Here is a 17,355-nt window from a genome sequence, read left to right as displayed (position 1 = left end):
ATTTTATTTTTAGCACTGTTGTCGTGTGTTACCTGTGCTGCTCCACAGCCTGTTCAGTGGATTTTTATTTTATTTTTTAGCACTGTTGTCGTGTGTTACCTGTGCTGTTCCACAGCCTGTCCAGTGGATTTTTATTTTATTTTTTACCACTGTTGTCGTGTGTTACCTGTGCTGCTCCACAGCCTGTTCAGTGGATTTTTGTTTTGTTTTTTGGCACTGTTGTCGTGTGTTACCTGTGCTGCTCCACAGCCTGTCCAGTGGATTTTTATTTTATTTTTTACCACTGTTGTCGTGTGTTACCTGTGCTGCTCCGCAGCCTGTCCAGTGGATTTTTATTTTATTTTATTTTTTTTATTTTTTTTTTTAGCACTGTTGTCGTGCGTTACCTGTGCTGCTCCACAGCCTGTCCAGTGGATTTTTATTTTATTTTTTAGCACTGTTGTCGTGCGTTACCTGTGCTGCTCCACAGCCTGTCCAGTGGATTTTGATTTTTATTTTATTTTTTTGGGCGCTGTTGTCGTGCGTTACCTGTGCTGCTCCACAGCCTGTCCAGTGGATTTTTATTTAGCGCTGTTGTCGTGCGTTACCTGTGCTGCTCCACAGCCTGTCTAGTGGATTTTTATTTTGTTTTAGCACTGTTGTCGTGCGTTGCCTGTGCTGCTCCACAGCCTGTCCAGTGGATTTTTATTTTTATTTTATTTTTTAGCACTGTTGTTGTGCGTTACCTGTGCTGCTCCACAGCCTGTCCAGTGGATTTTTATTTTATTTTAGCACTGTTGTCGTGCGTTGCCTGTGCTGCTCCACAGCCTGTCTAGTGTCGGATTCCCTGTTTGGGAATCCGCTAGCTTAGCGTAGCTACTAGCTCTTAGCCGTTTTAGCATGGCGGCTTCTCCTGTCTCTCCCGTACTTTTCTGCTCTGGGTGTGAAATGTTTAGTTATTCCTCGGCCTCTTTTAGCAGTAACGGTACATGTAATAAGTGCAGCTTATTCGTAGCTTTGGAGGCCAGGCTGGGCGAATTGGAGGCTCGGCTCCGCACCGTGGAAAATTCTACAGCTAGCCAGGCCCCTGTAGTCGGTGTGGACCAAGGTAGCTTAGCCGCCGTTAGTTCCCCCCTGGCAGACCCCGTGCAGTCGGGAAGGCAGGCTGACTGGGTGACTGTGAGGAGGAAGCGTAGCCCTAAACAGAAGCCCCGTGTACACCGTCAACCCGTTCACATCTCTAACCGTTTTTCCCCACTCGACGATACACTCGCCGAGGATCAAACTCTGGTTATTGGCGACTCTGTTTTGAGAAATGTGAAGTTAGCGACACCAGCAACCATTGTCAATTGTCTTCCGGGGGCCAGAGCAGGCGACATCGAAGGACATTTGAAATTGCTGGCTAAGGCTAAGCGTAAATTTGGTAAGATTGTAATTCACGTCGGCAGTAATGACACTCGGTTACGCCAATCGGAGGTCACTAAAATTAACATTGAATCGGTGTGTAACTTTGCAAAAACAATGTCGGACTCTGTTGTTTTCTCTGGGCCCCTCCCCAATCAGACCGGGAGTGACATGTTTAGCCGCATGTTCTCCTTGAATTGCTGGCTGTCTGAGTGGTGTCCAAAAAATGAGGTGGGCTTCATTGATAATTGGCAAAGCTTCTGGGGAAAACCTGGTCTTGTTAGGAGAGACGGCATCCATCCCACTTTAGAGGGAGCAGCTCTCATTTCTAGAAATCTGGCCAATTTTTTGGGATCCTCCAAACTGTGACTGTCTAGCGTTGGGACCAGGAGGCAGAGCTGTGGTCTTATACACCTCTCTGCAGCTTCTCTCCCCCTGCCATCCCCCTATTACCCCATCCCCGTAGAGACGGTGCCTGCTCCCAGACCACCAATAACTAGCAAAAATCTATTTAAGCATAAAAATTCAAAAAGAAAAAATAATATAGCACCTTCAATTGCACCACAGACTAAAACAGTTAAATGTGGTCTATTAAACATTAGGTCTCTTTCTTCTAAGTCCCTGTTGGTAAATGATATAATAATTGATCAACGTATTGATTTATTCTGCCTAACAGAAACTTGGTTACAGCAGGATGAATATGTTAGTTTAAATGAGTCAACACCCCCGAGTCACACTAACTGTCAGAATGCTCGTAGCACGGGCCGGGGCGGAGGATTAGCAGCAATCTTCCATTCCAGCTTATTAATTAATCAAAAACCTAGACAGAGCTTTAATTCATTTGAAAGCTTGTCTCTTAGTCTTGTCCATCCAAATTGGAAGTCCCAAAAACCAGTTTTATTTGTTATTATCTATCGTCCACCTGGTCATTACTGTGAGTTTCTCTGTGAATTTTCAGACCTTTTGTCTGACTTAGTGCTTAGCTCAGATAAGATAATTATAGTGGGCGATTTTAACATCCACACAGATGCTGAGAATGACAGCCTCAACACTGCATTTAATCTATTATTAGACTCTATCGGCTTTGCTCAAAAAGTAAATGAGTCCACCCACCACTTTAATCATATTTTAAATCTTGTTCTGACTTATGGTATGGAAATAGAAGACTTAACAGTATTCCCTGAAAACTCCCTTTTGTCTGATCATTTTTTAATAACATTTACATTTACCCTGATGGACTACCCTGCAGTGGGGAATAAGTTTCATTACACTAGAAGTCTTTCAGAAAGCGCTGTAACTAGGTTTAAGGATATGATTCCTTCTTTATGTTCTCTAATGTCATATACCAACACAGAGCAGAGTAGCTACCTAAACTCTGTAAGGGAGTTAGAGTATCTTGTCAATAGTTTTACATCCTCATTGAAGACAACTTTGGATGCTGTAGCTCCTCTGAAAAAGAGAGCTTTAAATCAGAAGTGTCTGACTCCGTGGTATAACTCACAAACTCGTAGCTTAAAGCAGATAACCCGTAAGTTGGAGAGGAAATGGCGTCTCACTAATTTAGAAGATCTTCACTTAGCCTGGAAAAAGAGTTTGTTGCTCTATAAGAAAGCCCTTCGTGAAGCTAGGACATCTTTCTACTCATCACTAATTGAAGAAAATAAGAACAACCCCAGGTTTCTTTTCAGCACTGTAGCCAGGCTGACAAAGAGTCAGAGCTCTATTGAGCTGAGTATTCCATTAACTTTAACTAGTAATGACTTCATGACTTTCTTTGCTAACAAAATTTTGACTATTAGAGAAAAAATTACTCATAACCATCCCAAAGATGTATCGTTATCTTTGGCTGCTTTCAGTGATGCCGGTATTTGGTTAGACTCTTTCTCTCCGATTGTTCTGTCTGAGTTATTTTCATTAGTTACTTCATCCAAACCATCAACATGCTTATTAGACCCCATTCCTGCCAGGCTGCTCAAGGAAGTCCTACCATTATTTAATGCTTCAATCTTAAATATGATCAATCTATCTTTGTTAGTTGGTTATGTACCACAGGCCTTTAAGGTGGCAGTAATTAAACCATTACTTAAAAAGCCATCACTTGACCCAGCTATCTTAGCTAATTATAGGCCAATCTCCAACCTTCCTTTTCTCTCAAAGATTCTTGAGAGGGTAGTTGTAAAACAGCTAACTGATCACCTGCAGAGGAATGGTCTATTTGAAGAGTTTCAGTCAGGTTTTAGAATTCATCATAGTACAGAAACAGCATTAGTGAAGGTTACAAATGATCTTCTTATGGCTTCGGACAGTGGACTTATCTCTGTGCTTGTTCTGTTGGACCTCAGTGCTGCTTTTGATACTGTTGACCATAAAATTTTATTACAGAGATTAGAGCATGTCATAGGTATTAAAGGCATTGCGCTGCGGTGGTTTGAATCATATTTGTCTAATAGATTACAGTTTGTTCATGTAAATGGGGAATCTTCTTCACAGACTAAAGTTAATTATGGAGTTCCACAAGGTTCTGTGCTAGGACCAATTTTATTCACTTTATACATGCTTCCCTTGGGCAGTATTATTAGACGGTATTGCTTAAATTTTCATTGTTACGCAGATGATACCCAGCTTTATCTATCCATGAAGCCAGAGGATACGCACCAATTAGCTAAACTGCAGGATTGTCTTACAGACATAAAGACATGGATGACCTCTAATTTCCTGCTTTTAAACTCAGATAAAACTGAAGTTATTGTACTTGGCCCCACAAATCTTAGAAGCATGGTGTCTAACCAGATCGTTACTCTGGATGGCATTTCCCTGATCTCTAGTAATACTGTGAGAAATCTTGGAGTTATTTTTGATCAGGATATGTCATTCAAAGCGCATATTAAACAAATATGTAGGACTGCCTTTTTGCATTTACGCAATATCTCTAAAATCAGAAAGGTCTTGTCTCAGAGTGATGCTGAAAAACTAATTCATGCATTTGTTTCCTCTAGGCTGGACTATTGTAATTCATTATTATCAGGTTGTCCTAAAAGTTCCCTAAAAAGCCTTCAGTTGGTTCAGAATGCTGCAGCTAGAGTACTGACGGGGACTAGCAGGAGAGAGCATATCTCACCCGTGTTGGCCTCCCTTCATTGGCTTCCTGTTAATGCTAGAATAGAATTTAAAATTCTTCTTCTTACTTATAAGGTTTTGAATAATCAGGTCCCATCTTATCTTAGGGACCTCATAGTACCATATTACCCCATTAGAGCGCTTCGCTCTCAGACTGCGGGCTTACTTGTAGTTCCTAGGGTTTGTAAGAGTAGAATGGGAGGCAGAGCCTTCAGCTTTCAGGCTCCTCTCCTGTGGAACCAGCTCCCAATTCAGATCAGGGAGACAGATACCCTCTCTACTTTTAAGATTAGGCTTAAAACTTTCCTTTTCGCTAAGGCTTATAGTTAGGGCTGGATCGGGTGACCCTGGACCATCCCTTGGTTATGTTGCTTTAGACGTAGACTGTGTTTCATAATTATTGTATGGCCTTGCCTTGCAATGTGGAGCGCCTTGGGGCAACTGTTTGTTGTGATTTGGCGCTATACAAGAAAAAAGTTGATTGATTGAAGTTGATAGTGGAAATGGCCAAAAATGTCAAAAATTTGCTCAAAATCTAAACTTAAAATCAAAATGGCTGACTTCCTGTCGCTATTTCACCATGACAGTAAGAGACTTTTTCGTGCGTCCTGGCATGGTAAATATGTGTACCGAATTTCGTGAGGCTACGACGAAAAAAGACCAATGCGGAGGGTTTTTTGAAAATTTCTAGGGGGCGCTATTTCGCGGTTTTTCTGCGACCATGTGCAAGGCCCCCACAATATCGAATTTCGGATCCGGCCGGACGACTTTGGAAAGTTTGCTGAGTTTTTGAGCATGGGAAGAGGCCGAAATTTCAATTTCAAGAGTGAGAATAATAATAATAATAATAATAAACTAGGACTGCAAGCAGTCATACATGGGCCCTCGTTCCGCGCGACCGCCTACCCAGGCCAGTGGGTGCCCTTGTGACCACATGTGGGCATGTGCATGCAGGGGTAACCACTCATCACACAGTTAAAATTTTTAACAAATCACACAATGCATCAAGGAGTTATGACATGTTGATTGTTCATCCAGTAGGGGGCGCTCAGTGTACAAACAGAGGGGCTGGGTGTGTTCAGGGACCAGCCGTCATCATACATGTGAAGTTTCAAGTCAATCAGGCAAAGCATGAAGGAGTTATCATGACTTGATGTTCTATGGCAAAGGGTCAAAATGGCGGCACCATAGCGGCCAGACCCTTCAACATAGAGAAAAGCTTTCGATAACTTTTGTTCAGTATCATCTTTAGATGCTGTCAAAGAAATGTGAAGTGCATTGGACAAAATCCCTGGGAGGAGTTCGTTCAAATACAACATGTGGAAATCACGCCAAAATGAGAAGAAAATTCAAAATGGGTGACTTCCTGTTTGGAGTAGACTCATGGTGCAAGAGACATTTTTGTACGACTATGAAAGTCACACATGTGTACCAATTTTCATCTCCCTACTCCAAAAAAACCTCTATGTGGAGGGGTTTTTGAAAGTTTCAAGGGGCGCTATTGAGGCATTTTGCCTCGCCCATGGGCGACGCCCCTATGAATTGTAAGAGGTTGTCATGCTCGACCTGTGTATCAATTTTCATGATGATGTGACAAAATAAAAGCCGTCAAAATGAAGAACGTAATTTCATGGCAAATGGGCAATATTCGGCACGCCGCCACACGGACGCCGTTACTCGTAACTTCACGGCGTTCATCGCCTACATTCACCAATTTGTTCTGCATGTTTAGAAGTGGAATGAAGTTGATTGGGTTAAGTATGTGACATCAGGACCTCTTAAAGTAAAAATAGGATATTTCCCGCCACCACCGGGGGGTGCTATGGCGCAGGTGGGAACGTAAGATATGTAGACGTTCAGGGCGGAGTCCTCATCATGTCCAGCAAGTTTGAAGGATCTACGATGAAGTATGTGGGCGTGACAGCCGTTCGCAGTGAAATGTCGTGCTCCGAAAAGCTCGCCAAAGTTTGACGACCCCTAGCAGCCACGCCTTTTGACTTAATTAGAATCTTTTGATAACTTTGATCACCATTTTGTTGTGATGATTTTGACCAAATATGAAGACGATCGGATAAAATCCCTAGGACGAGTTCGTTCAAATGTAAGTAGTGGAAATGGCCAAAAATGGCAAAAATTTGCTCAAAATCGAAACTTAAAATCAAAATGGCCGACTTCCTGTCGATATATCACCATGACAGTAAGAGATTTTTTCGTCCGTCCTGGCATGGTAAATATGTGTACCGAATTTCGTGAGGCTACGACGAAAAAAGCCCAATGCGGAGGGGTATTTGAAAATTTCTAGGGGGCGCTATGTGCGACGCCCCCAAAATATCGAATTTCGGATCCGGCCGAACGACTTTGGAAAGTTTGGTGAGTTTTTGAGCATGGGAAGAGGCTGAAATTTCGATTTCAAGAGTGAGAATAATAATAAAAAATAATAATAATAATAATAAACAGCGCAATTACAATAGGGTCCTCGTAGGACGTTGCCTACTCAGGCCCCAATAATAATAAACAGCGCAATTACAATAGGGTCCTCGTAGGACGCTGCCTACTCGGGCCCCAATAATAATAAACAGCGCAATTACAATAGGGTCCTCGTACGACGCTGCCTACTCGGGCCCCAATAATAATAAACAGCGCAATTACAATAGGGTCCTCGTAGGACGCTGCCTACTCGGGCCCCAATAATAATAAACAGCGCAATTACAATAGGGTCCTCGTAGGACGTTGCCTACTCGGGCCCTAATAATAATAATAATAATAATAATAATAAACAGCGCAATTTCAATAGGGTCCTCGTAGGACGTTGCCTACTCGGGCCCTAATAATAATAAACAGCGCAATTACAATAGGGTCCTCGTAGGATGTTGCCTACTCGGGCCCTAATAATAATAATAATAATAATAATAATAATAATAATAAACAGCGCAATTACAATAGGGTCCTCGTAGGACGTTGCCTACTCAGGCCCTAATAATAAACAGCGCAATTACAATAGGGTCCTCGTAGGACGTTGCCTACTCGGGCCCTAATAATAATAATAATAATAAATAATAAACAGCGCAATTACAATAGGGTCCTCGTAGGACGTTGCCTACTCGGGCCCTAATAATAATAATAATAAACAGCGCAATTACAATAGGGTCCTCGCAGAACGTTGCCTACTCGGGCCCTAATAATAATAATAAATAAATAAATAAATAATAATAATAATAATAAACAGCGCAATTACAATAGGGTCCTCGTAGGACGTTGCCTACTCGGGCTCTAAAAAAAGAAAAAAAAAACTGGAAATCACAATGTATGACTTTTTAAATAATTTATTTGTATGTTACTGCTGCAAATAAGTATCTGAACACCTGTGAAAATCAATGTTAATATTTGGTACAGTAGCCTTTGTTTGCAATTACAGAGGTCAAATGTTTCCTGTAGTTCTTGGCCAAATTTTCACACACTGCAGCAGGGATTTTGGTCCACTCCTCCATACAGATCTTCTCCAAATCTTTCAGGTTTGGAGTTTCCTCTAAAGATTTTCTATTGAGTTCAGGTCTGGAGACTGGCGAGGCCACTCCAGGACCTTGAAATGCTTTTTACGGAGCCCCTCCTTAGTTGCCCTGGCTGTGTGTTTGGGGTCATTGTCATGTTGGAAGACCCAGCCATGACCCATCTTCAATGCTTTTAGTGAGGGAAGGAGGTTGTTTGCCAAAATCTCGCAATACATGACCCCATCCATCCTCCCTTCAATATGGTGCAGTCGTCCTGTTCCCTTTGCAGAAGAGTACCGCCAGAGTATGATGTTTCCACTCCCATGCTTCACAGTTGGGATGGTTTTCTTGGGGTTGTTCTCATCCTTTAAACATGGTAAGTGGAGTTGATTCCAAAATGCTCTATTCTGCTCTCATCTGACCACATGACCTTCTCCCATGCCTCCTCTGGATCATCCAGATGGTTCTGGTGAACTTCAAACGGGCCTGGACATGTGCTGGCTTGAGCAGGGGGACCTTGCTGCCCTGCAGGATTTTAAACCATGACAGCATCATGTGTTACTAATGTAATCTTTGTGACTGTGGTCCCAGCTCTCTTCAGGTCATTGACCAGGTCGTCCTGTGTAGTTCTGAGCTTTCTCAGAATCATCCATACCCCACAAAGTGAGATCTTGCATGGAATCCCAGACCGAGGGAGATTGACAGTCATCTTACACCTGGGACTGCAGATGTAAATTAGCCTAAGGCTAACTCTGGTGCAATGCATCAAATGGTGACATTTATGTTGTAATTGCACATGGTCCCTTTCAAATAAATTGAAATTGAAATCTTGTGTTTCTTCCACTTTCTAATAAATAATCATAACAGTTGTTGTCTTCTACCAAGCTGCTTGCCTCTTGTCCTGTAGTCCATCCCAGCCATGTGCAGGTCTACCGTTTTGTCCCTGGTGTCCTTAGATAGCTCTTTGATCTTGGCTATGGTGGACAGGTTGGAGTGTGATTGACTGAATGTGTGAACAGGTGCCTTTTATACAGGTGACAAGTTCAAACAGGTGCAATTAATACAGGTAAAGAGTGCAGAATAAGAGGGCTTCTTAAAGAAAAATTAACAGAGAGCCAGAATTCTTGCTGGTTGGTAGGTGTTCAAATACTTATTTGCAGCAGTAACATACAAATAAATTATTTAAAAAAAATCATATATTGTGATTTCCGGATTTTTTTTTTTTTTTTTTTAGATTATGTCTCTCACAGTGGATATGCACCTAAGATGAAAATTTCAGACCCCTCCATGATTTCTAAGTGGGAGAACTTGCAAAATCGCAGGGTGTTCAAATACTTATTTTCCTCACTGTATGTGTGGGTGTGTCCCGTCTGTCAGATGTGTGTATGTGTGATCATGTTTGCCTTTTTGCTTTGTGTCCGTGTCTGGTGTGAGTTCGTGTGTGTGGGCGTGCGCGCTCCTGGCCGTACCGCTCTGTTGTTTGTCATGTGGGTCCTGTCTATGTCTGTGTCACTCGTGTGGGTCTGGGTATGTGTGTGTCCTGTCTGGATCTTATGTCTGTGTTTGGGTTGAGGTCCTTATTCATTGTTTGCATTTGTTCACAGTTTGCCAGTAATTGCAGTTGAGTTAATTAGCTACCATGCTGTCTGTTGCTCCATGTGTTATGTTGCAGTTTTGTGCACTGCATGTTTTGGTTTTATGATTTGGTTTTCACATACCTTGTGTTGTCCATTTTCTCTTTATTCAATTTGTATGTGTTTGTACCCTGCTGTGTTTTTTGTCAGTTGTTTTTGGTTAGTCCCTTGTTTGGTTTCTCACTTAGTTTTTTGTTGTGTTGGAGTTACTGCCACGTTGGATCATCCTGTTCACCATAGTCATGTCATTGTAACACTGAGAGATTAAACACCGTGGATTATTGAATTAAACCCTTTGTGTCCTGGCTGTCCTGCATATTGGTGTCCTATCTTGACTCAGTGAAGCAGTAACCATAACAGCCGAGGCATAGTCATATGCATGACTGGGAATTTTTCTCTTCTATTTTTTCTTTTTTTTTTGGGGGGGGGGGGGGGGGGGGCAACTGCTGTTTACTGCTGCTGCCTTACGTATTGCTACATGGATGTGCATGCTGTCATGATTACATTAATGTGCATGCATTCAACCACACAATGTCTGATGTGCATGTTGTCATGAATACGTTAATGTGTGTGTCTGATGTGCATGTTTGTCTGTGCAAGGAACACAGTATGGACGTTCAGTAAGATCAGTGTGCACAGCCTGCAGCTGATGGGTATTATTTTGTATACAAGCATGGGGGTAAAATCTCTGTAGCACATCATGAAATGAAAAACGGAACTGAGAAAAGACCTGTAGAGAGAAAAGAAGAAAGGAATACAGAATGAGGGAAAGATTGGAGAATGATAAGGCCTCCTGCAGCAATATTTCTTTCCTGCAATCTGAAGAGCCAAGAGGAAGATAGGAGATGAATATAGAATATCACACTCTCTCCCCTGCATCATACTCTTATTTCTCCTCAACACTCGTCTTTCTTGTTCTTTCATTCTTTCTTTTAACATCGCCTCTGCACTTTCCCAAGCTGATGCTCTGCGCATTTATCTCCTCATTTTGTACTGTTCTCTCAATTAACTCTGTTTCCTTCTTTCCTTTGCCTACTTTTTCCTCCATCAGGGAATACTATTCTCCATTTATCCTACACTTCACTCCATCTCTCTGTTCATCTGCCCCCTGCTTTTTTCCTTTGTCCTCACCTAACTCCAAAAAGCACCACCCATTTCCTGCTTCATGTTCTTTGAACATCTAGTTCAGTTTCTTTTAGATGACACCAATTCCTCCATGCCTTCTCCTCATCACAGAGTGTCAGTTTTCAAAAATGTTTTTTTAAGCGGTGCATGCACGCTTGCAGTTAATTTGCAAGTGCTGTACTTACTAGACAGGGCCACCAATATTTGTGAACAGGACCGAGTGTTAAGGGCCTGTCACAGTGGCGTATTCGTAGAGCTGCTCACTGCAGCGTTGTGTTTCATTTAAATATGCCCGAAATACGCGCGTACTCAGCCTTTAACAGTGTTCGTTCATACTTTCAGCTGCATGTGTTCGCGTTTTAATGTGTGCACACGGTTGTGTGTGCCACGCTGCACCAGTTTCAGTGCTATTTTCTGCCTCTGTGGAAGTGTGCTCTGTTCTCTACTGCATGGTGTGGTGCGGCTCAAAAACAGTCATTTAACATTCTTCTTCTTATTTTTTTTTTATGCAGCGAGTGCACATTTATTTAGAGTCACAGCTCTTTTCAGCTTTGATCAGACTGATCGATCAGGGCGTTTGATGAGCGCACCGACATGCAGCAAGTGCGCATTTATTTTAAAGAGTCACAGCTCTGATTAGACACAGAGAGAGAGAGAGCGAGCGAGAGAGAGAGAGAGAGAGAGAGAGAGAGGAGAGAGAGAGAGAGTGAGCGAGAGAGAGAGTGAGAGAGGGAGAGTGCGCGCGCGTGAGAGAGGGCTTTTATTTTATTTTATTTTAAGGAGTCTGATAGAGGAGAGAGAGCGGTTTTATTTTAAGGAGACAGACTCCTCAAAATAAAACCGCTCGCTTTCTCTCTCTCTCTCTGTCACATAGAGAGAGAGAGAGAGAGAGAGAGAGCGCTTTTATGAAACGATGCGACACAGTGAAACAGTCCTCATATAATTAGTCCAGTATGATAAAGTGAAGCAATGATCTTGCAGTATTTATAGCTCCAGAAGAACAACAGGGAGATGTGAAGTGGCGTACAGTACCGTGTTGAAGTGTGGGCGGGCTCACAATAGCGGACAGTAGCATGGCGCTGCATGTACTCGCGTGAAGGCTCCATGCTGTGCTGTACCCCGAAGAAAATTAAACAGGTTTAATTTCTTCCGTCCTACGCGAGTAGCCCTCAACATACTGCTACGTATTGAGAAAAAACTCCACGTGAAGTGGGCGGAGAGCTGCTCATTACAGTGTAGATGCTACGCTGTAATGAGTAGCTCTACGAATATGCCACTGTGACAGGCCCTTTACTTGCAATACTGTGGGAGTTAAAAGATAAACAAAAAACAGAACAGGGAACATAATAACCATAATACTGTCTGTGAATGACATTCTGCTTCATGTGATCTGACTCTGTCAGCTCTCAGAAATGAAGCAGAGAAGGTCTCGATTAGTATTTGGCTGGGAGACTGCTTCGGATGTCCAGGGACTGTGTGTGTGTTTCTCCATGAATAATTATAGTTGTGTTAGGACGAGCATCCGGCATAAAATGTTCGTCAAATCCCAATACGGATCTGTATTGGATCTGCTGAACAAATGAGGGCAGCTGAAAGACAAACAACACATATACAGTATATATTTACTGGAAAATGGGGTTCTGTTGGATCCAATAAGGGGCCAAAAGTGAAAAGATTTCTGTTGCATAAACAGATTAGTACCAAACTGTGAGAGTGCACAGCAAACAGTTGTCACCAATCCTCCCTGAGGTGATGCAACAAGGTGACACCTTATAGTTTACCATAATGGGCCTTGCACACTGCATACTTCAGGCCAATCCGTCATCGCTTTCCAATCCGTCAAGATGCATTTTTAACGCATTCGACGCATGACGTCAGACGCGTCGCTTCGGCAAGCGGCAAGGGGGCAGAGATTGCCACGTCACACGCTGGCAGTTTCCACAATCTGAAAAAAGTTCAGCGATCGCGATCTTGGATTTGGGTCGCCTGAACCACAAAAAAGCTTTAAAAAACAGCAGTAGAACAATTCTCTCATCACCCTGCTGGGAGAAGCTTTTTTTCAGCTACTTTTCGGAGTGACGCCGACCGAGGGAGGACTGACGACTTGGTGGGATATCGATCAAACCGCGACAGCGGGCCGACCCACACGGACAAGCCGGCCTTCAGGCATCATCACTGGGCAGAGCGAGACAGGCAGCCGGTGTGATGGAGCAAACCCACTTAGTCCAAAATCTCCTAGTTTTTGGATATATGCGAAGTCCCAGTTTGCCCAACGGAGTTTAGCTCTGCAGCTTTATTGAGGTGAGAATAATGTAAAAATAAAACGTGACATTTACTGAACTGCTGTGAAGGTTTGATGATCGCTAACGTTAGCATAGCCTTTTAGCACAGTTGAACTGAGTGAACGCTTTAATTTCTAAATGGTTCAGTCTTTTTTATTTTTACCAAATAAAGCTACAGCTTTTTTCAGACACCACAAAAGCTCAACTTTAAATAACTTATTTTTTCGGGTGTTTTTTCCTGTTTTTTTTTTTCCTTTTTTATATATAAACTGTTTAGTGTTTCTTTCTATTTAAAGAAATATTTTTATTTGTCCCAATCAGAAACATTTGCTGTGCAGACAACCAAACTTCCATTGATGAGCTGAACACCACGAAGTCCAGTCGAAAGAAAACATCTCTGCTCTTCAAAATAGGACAAAAGTGTCTTCAGCAACACCACCAGAGTTCAAAGCTGCAGAAGAGACCTTTATCTGGTCCTGAGAATCCAGCATAACATCACTTCTAAATAAAAGGCTCTTTCAACAGCAACTATTTTATTATTTTTAAAAAGGCTGTTTTATTTTATATTTTAACAATAAATGAACAGATCATTAAAACTGTCCACGAAATCAAAGTCAAAAGACATTTGCACAGGTAGAAGCTCTCCACTTATTGCGCTCAAATTCATATTTTAGAAATGACTGTCCTGATAATAACATTAAAGGCAATGACATATTTTAGCGAAATTACAAGTTGAAATGACTATATATAAAAAAAAAAATCATCATGAGGTTTATGTCACAGAAATCCTACTTTACAATCACACTGAAGTCATTGTTAAATTATTTCCTGTTGCATTTATAATAAACATTTGTATTTATTTTCAGTGTCTTTCTGGTTGAAATGAAATATAAATAATCTACCAGACTTAAAAAAAATGTACAAATTTCCATGTTATTTTGTCTAAAAATAAATGTCCTTATGTTAAACAAGAATCTAATCTGAAATAACAGGTGGTTTTAATTTACAGATGAAAGGTTTCTAAAGAACATTTATTGATTTATTTAGCTATTTTAATTACAAGTGTTCTAAAGATAATTTTAACCAGTAATCAGAAATTCTGAGGTAACAAACAACAACAAAAAACATTTCAAAGGATTTTTCTTCAGAAAACTGCTCCATAAATGAGCAGTCCCGTGACACGTATGTTTTGCACAGATCAGTGGTTTCTGCACCAATCCATTTTGTAGAGATCAGTGGTGTCTGTACCAATCCGTTTTGTAGAGATCAGTGGTTTCTACACCGATCCGTTTTGTAGAGATCAGTGGTTTTTGCCACTAGTCTTCCATGTTTTGGCCCGACGCGTCGTTCCTATTGGACAACGCAAAGGTACGTCACAGCTCAAAGCATCAAAAGTTGGATTGGATTGAACTTTGACCACGTCAGCCAGCCAACAAGCGGCAATGCGCGCTCCCGTCAGAAGCGTTGGTTTAGCTCGGCTTTTGACGTGACGCATCTGACGCATCTAAAAAGCAACGCGTCTCATTGAAAATAATGCTTTTTAGACCGATTTTTGAGGCATTTGACGCATCTGACGTATTCAGTGTGAAAGGCCCATAAGCGTTTACATTTATTTAATTTCATGGATGTTTCAAATCATTTCGTTGTGTATTTCATGCATGTCTCCTATCTTTGAGAGAAAGAGAAATTAGTGTTTTGTTCCTCCCCCTACTCCCCCAGTAACCCCCCCACCCCAATTCTCCTACAGTGGCCATAACTACAGATGGAGGTGACTCATGACCACAGAGTTACATATATGAAAGCTAGAGTGAGGACTCAAACCTGGCGGTGTGCCGTACCAAAGAGGGCAAACAGCTGTGTGTGTCTCAGATTTTTATTTCTTTGTTCTTTTTGTTTTCTTTCTGGCCCCCACATTCACTCAACACACTGCTATATTGCACATCCAGATAGTACGTGTCCTTTTTTCCTTTGGTAATGGTGGCCATGCCCCCATGTAGGCATGGCAGTGTTACATTAGCTGTATAGGGAGTCCTCACTCCAGCTTTCATATGTGTAACTCGATGTTCATGACCATGTGTGCAGACAGTTAGAATGTGTTTATTGTGAACCTGCTTGTGTAAGGTGCATCTGTCAGTTGCACTCTTTGTACAGCACTGCACAGTACTGAATATCTGGACTAGCTTTTTGGTACTTTAAGGTGACAAACAAAATCAAAGCACGAGTTCTGTGCCTGACCACACCTCATTTTTAAAGTAACACACCCATGTGAGCATACGTTGTGTCACAATCTAGAGGACGCAATCTCCTCAGTGGCTGTAAAATATCTATTTCACATTTTTGAGCAGATTACTATGACTCACCAAAACCATTCCTCCTCATTACATTCTACAAACTGCACACACTGGATCTTTTTTATAGGTACTCCCCGTGAGATGTCACTTTTCTCTTTTAGATGGTTAAAATCATGGCGTATGGTGTAATGTAACAAAATGGAGTACGGAAACCTCATATTGACTATGAAAGCATCAGATTGTGTAGTCCTTCAAAGCTTTGATGAAACAACTTTCAGGTAGTATTTCTAAGTGATAAATTGAAAAATCTCAGGGAGTTTATCTTTGGCTCCTGGGGTGAGTAAGATGTAGACCGGGGTTGAGCATGAAGGGCCAAGACGGTGCAGGTTTTTCTTGATACCAATCACTTCAACAAGTGACTCACCGATGATTTCACAGACTTTTAGTAGAGAGGAGGAACTTATCAGTAAAATCACTTGCTGTGGCCATCGTCATATCATGTTGTAACAAACTTGTGGTTAAGGGCAAAGCTGGCTAAGAGACAGATTGACTCACTTGTATACTGGCAGTGTTCTTTCCCCATATCGCACAGCTTCCTCCCACTGTTCCAGGTGAATGCAGGCATCTAAAGCCATGTCTGTCGTTTTCAGTTTGTACAGATTTTCATCAGGGACGGCACTGCCGACAGTTGAAAACAGGTCCCTGCAGCTCTCTAAAAGTGACTGCCAATCTGGAAGTGTACTTAAGGAAGAGAAATTTGTATTGCACACCCAGAAAGTTGAAACAGTGGAGCATCATTTTCATACAGGTGAATCATATATTTCTTTTAAAATCTGCCATTATCCTTTTAGATATAGTTTTTTCCCCCAAATCTGTCACTTTTTCTGTGCATCACGGTAATAATGTTTACAATATTGGAAAATCCCCGCGATCCGATCCCGGATAAGCAACTGAAGATGAGTGAGATGTTGGAAATTTGTACTGTCCCTGTCATTAATTCTGCTTATACGAGGTCTATTAGAAAAGTATCCGACCTCATTATTTTTTTCAAAAATCATATGGATTTGAATCATGTGTGATTACATCAGACATGCTTGAACCCTCGTGGGCATGCGAGAGTTTTTTTCACGCCTGTCGGTTACGTCATTCGCCTGTGGGCAGTCTTTGAGTGAGGAGTGGCCCACCCTCTATCGTCGATTTTTTCATTGTTTAGGAATGGCTCAGAGACTGCTGCTTTGTTTGATAAAAATTTTTTCAAAACTGTAAGGCACAACTGAGTGGACACCATTCGATAAATTCAGCTGGTTTTCGGTAAAAATTTTAACGGCTGATGAGAGATTTTGGTCTGGTAGTGTCGCCGTAAGGACAGCCCACGGTGCCTGACGGCGATCTGCGCTTCGAGGCTGCGGCATCTCGCCGTTTCAGGTTGAAAACTTCCACATTTCAGGCTCTGTTGACCCAGAGAACAGAGAATTTTCAGAAGAAGTCGGCATGAGGAGTTTATTCGGACATTCCATTGTTAACAGACATTTTGTAATGAAAGAACGTGCGGGCAGAGTCGCATGTCGGGCCGGACCCGACCGCGGGGGGTCGCGACAGGAAAAACACCTCCGTTGGAAACCTTAACGGGCAAGTTGGAACATGCCCAAGCTATTAAAAAATTTCTCAGTTACTCACTTGTTGAAAGCCATCAAAAGGTGGTGTTTTTCCTGTCGCGGCGCACACAGATTTGCCGAGTCGTCACGGAAACGACTCGGCGAATTTGCGCGCACGTCTTTCATTACAAAATGTCCTTAAACAGTGGAATGTCCGCATAAAGTCCTCATGCCGGCCTCTTCTGAATCTTCTCTGTTCTCTCACGACGTCCTGGGTGAATTAAGCCTTAATTAGGATGTTTTCAGGTCGAAACAGGCCGACGACGGCGCCTGAAAGCGCTGTGCGACGTCCCGCTCCGTGGGAAGTTCTTACACCAACAGAAACACCCCATAATCTCTTATCAGCCGTTAAACTTTTCACCGAAAACCAGCTTAATTTC

The 17,355-nt window shown here is 42.1% G+C and overlaps 1 protein-coding gene across 2 annotated transcripts in view; it reads right to left on the bottom strand.

Moving 5' to 3' along the window:
* smyd3 (SET and MYND domain containing 3) overlaps positions 1 to 17,355 on the bottom strand; it is a 316,927-nt gene that overhangs the window by 16,474 nt on the left and 283,098 nt on the right. For both annotated transcript variants that reach the window (XM_034187931.1, XM_034187939.1), the window contains exon 10: positions 15,876 to 16,050. In XM_034187931.1, the coding sequence (XP_034043822.1) occupies positions 15,876 to 16,050 (175 nt within the window). The remainder of the gene's footprint in view (positions 1 to 15,875; positions 16,051 to 17,355) is intronic.

This window comes from Thalassophryne amazonica, chromosome 2 (assembly GCF_902500255.1).
Source record: "Thalassophryne amazonica chromosome 2, fThaAma1.1, whole genome shotgun sequence".
NCBI lineage: Eukaryota > Metazoa > Chordata > Actinopteri > Batrachoidiformes > Batrachoididae > Thalassophryne > Thalassophryne amazonica.
Note: the sequence above shows the minus strand (reverse complement) of the source record. Positions and strands in the feature narration are given on the sequence as shown.